A 3,212-nucleotide genomic window follows, 5' to 3' on the forward strand; every position below is an offset into this window, starting at 1 on the left:
CCCCATTCCTTGTAAAATCTAATTTTACCAAGAACCCTGCTCAGTCAGTTTAACCAGAACCCCCTACCCTCAATACCTGATTACCCTCAAGATATGATCATGTTGCTCATGCTGCATTTCTTAGGTGACATCTTATCACCCTGGCTTGGCTTCAGCAAGAATCCTGTTAGGTTGGTTTAGCCAGAACTCCCTTACCCCAGATGTTTCTTCTTAATAACTTTCCATTCACTGACACCCACCTTGGTCCTTAGTTATAAATTCCCACTTGCTCAGGCTGTACTCGAAATTAAGCCCAGTTCTACACTGAGGTCTCTTTTCCCCTACTGCAATAATCCTGAATAAAATCTGTTTTTACCACTTTACTGCCCAGCTCTGGTTTTTTTGACATCCCAAAGGTGAGAGGGGAGGAATAAATTCATTGAAATGACAAGTAATAACATAAACATGTTCCCTGGCAATTAAACTCGGGCAGACGAATCGACTTTTCCCTCCAGTCTTTTTTCGGTCATATTTATTATATGTTTGGATTATAAAATTATATGATCATTGTTGAAAATATGAAAAATACAGAAAAACATGAATACATAAATAATATTGATTATAACCCTACTATCTAGATATAATCACAATTAATAGCAACATTGTGCCCTTCTGATTTTTCATATAAAACACACATTTTTTTTTCCCCCCGAGGTTAAAACACACATTTAAGTATTTATTTTAGAATTGCCTTTCAGTTGCTCACAGGTTGCCTGACAGAGTTCCTCCGTCCTTAAACATAATAAAAACATCAAATATTTACTGAACACGAGGATGCATGAGACAGTATTTTAAAGTCTTCATAATACCCTATGGCAACCCTGTCTGGGAAGTGTGATTATTTTCACTTACAGTCTTAGAGATTGATTTGCCCAAGGTTACAGAGCTAGTAAATGCACCTTTATTTCAACTAAAGTCTATCTGACTCCACAGTCAGTGCTCCTTGCTCGCTCAACATCATAACAATGGGTTTTAATGAACAAAAAAGAAAGGTATATTTTAGTGAAAGTGCGAATAAGGACATGTGCACAAAAAATTGTTTCTTTCATTTTTTGGAATCTTGCATGCATATCTAGGCATTTTATAACAGCAAGAAAGAGAGTTTTTGTGGGTTGGCCATAATGTTTAGAATATTTACAGAACATCAGAAGAAACTGGGTGGTATTTACATAAACTCCAGATTTGAAAAGAAAAGGCCCTACTGAAGAATCCCAACTCTAGACCAAAAAAAAAAAAAGTATTCAGTGGAGTTGCTGGGACAGCAGCACTGTTTGGGGACTGACAGCAACCAGTAACCAAACAAGCTGCTAGTAGAGTGACTGGCACCATGCTTTGGGCATGCATAGTTGGCACTTAAAGTCTGTCGATTTGTTGAGGAGCAACCACAGATCAACAGACAAATTACTAGAACAAGAAACACACTGAAACATGAACTTCATGATGCAGCAAAGTCCATAAAATCCTAGGGAATTAGAAGCAATAAGACCAATCCGTGTGCAGCAATTGGAACCAAGATGGCACCACTATGGGGCAAAGGCTTTCATTAAATTCACATAAAAGAGGCTGACCCTCAAACAGGACAGATATCTGGGAACAGAATGATAAAAAGGGGCTAGGGAGGAAGGATTTTAGGTCAGTGAAAATACCTTGTATGGTGCTATAATGGTGGATGCATTATCATTATACTTTTGTCCAAACCCATAGAATGAACAACACCAAGAATGAATCCTAATGTCAGCTGAGGCGTTTGGGTGGTAATGATGCGTCAATGTCAATGTAGGTTCATCAGTTGCAACAAATGTACCCTTCTGGTGGGGGATAATGATAATGGGGAGGCTATGCATGTGTGAGGCCAGGGGGTATACGGGAAATCGCTGTAACTTCAGCTCAATTTTGCTGTAAACCTAAAACCGTCCTTAAAAACAAGTGTAAGAAAAGCAGCAGCAGCAGCAGCAGCAGCTGGTCTACTAACTATTGTAGAAGGCCGCCCTGCACTCACTGTACAGTGTAAATCCTGCCTGTCCCGCGCTATACATGCTAATATGTAAACTCCAGAGAACCATAAGTCCTTTTTTTCAACTACTGTCCCCCAGTGCTTCGAAGCCTGGCACATCCTAGGTGCTCAACAAATAGTTGATGAATGCATGCTTGTCTGAATACATACACTGATTTAAGGATGGATAAATTGCAGCATCTGGAAGGTGTGGAAACGCCTGTTCGCCTTCCCCCTCCTCCGTGCCTTCTCTTGTGCTCTTGTCCAGCTCCAACAGTTAACCAATATTTACTGAGCATCTACTATGTGCCAGGAATACTATAGGGATGCCATGATAATTATTAAGGGACAGAGTCCCGGAACTCAACAGAAGCGCAAATTCGCTCTGATTTCTGAGGACCATCTGCCTCCTGCTCCCGAGAATCCTGGTCAGACCCTGCCCCCCGGACTGGGAAGGGGACTCTGAGGATCGTGGCGTTGGAGCACACCGAGACTGGAACCCAAGAAACTGCGGCATCAGAGCCAGAACCCGGATCTCTACCCGGACCCCTGTACCCTTCCTGCGATCGTCTCCAACAGGCCCTCAAGCGCCTCTCCAAAGACGCGGACCCGCCCCCCACCGGCTTCCATCCCCATCCACAGCCCGCGCCCTCCCGCCGCGGCCTTTACCCGTCCCGAGTGGCCGGCGATGGCTTGCGGTGCCATATCTTGCCGCTCTCCTTGTTGCCCAAGTCTGTGCTCTGCATGTCGAAGCCCACTCGCAGCGGCCACCCGCCTGCTGACAACCGTCCCAGCGACTTCCGGGCAGGCCCACGCTCCCGGCCCCGGGAAATTTGAGCGCCAGCCGCCACGGCTTGGATCCCCGCCGATCATACCAAACCCAAGCACCACGCCCACCTTGTATTTACAACCAATCGGAAAGCGGTTTCCCTGCCAACTCAGCTCAGCAACCCCTCCCGCTTTGGACGATGGAATCGGCCAACGACCTTAGACTCCGCCCCCTTTCGAGGTCCGGTCCCTGGGACCCAAAGCCTTCTGGGAATCGTAGTTTTCTGCCGGTGGAACGTGGGTTCGAGGAGTAGGCTTGGAAATTCTGCATTCCGGGGCCCTCGCGGGGTTTTAGGCTCCCATTGGAGGCAATAAAAGTAGCATTCTCCTGTGGTCCCTGCATTTTGTTTTA

General features: G+C 45.4%; 1 protein-coding gene across 4 annotated transcripts in view; it reads right to left on the reverse strand.

The window, feature by feature from the left end:
• The window catches only part of TBC1D31 (TBC1 domain family member 31), a 51,281-nt gene extending 48,332 nt beyond the window's left edge, over nt 1-2,949 (reverse strand). For 3 of the 4 annotated variants that reach the window (XM_019629686.1, XM_019629685.1, XM_019629684.1), the window contains exon 1: nt 2,702-2,911. In XM_019629686.1, coding sequence (XP_019485231.1) covers nt 2,702-2,778 — 77 coding nt within the window. In that variant the 5' untranslated portion in view covers nt 2,779-2,911. The other variant, XM_019629687.1, reaches the window with a different exon arrangement.
• Nucleotides 2,950-3,212: the final 263 nt, after the last annotated feature.

This window comes from Hipposideros armiger, unplaced genomic scaffold (genome assembly GCF_001890085.2).
Source record: "Hipposideros armiger isolate ML-2016 unplaced genomic scaffold, ASM189008v1 scaffold_863, whole genome shotgun sequence".
Lineage (NCBI taxonomy): Eukaryota > Metazoa > Chordata > Mammalia > Chiroptera > Hipposideridae > Hipposideros > Hipposideros armiger.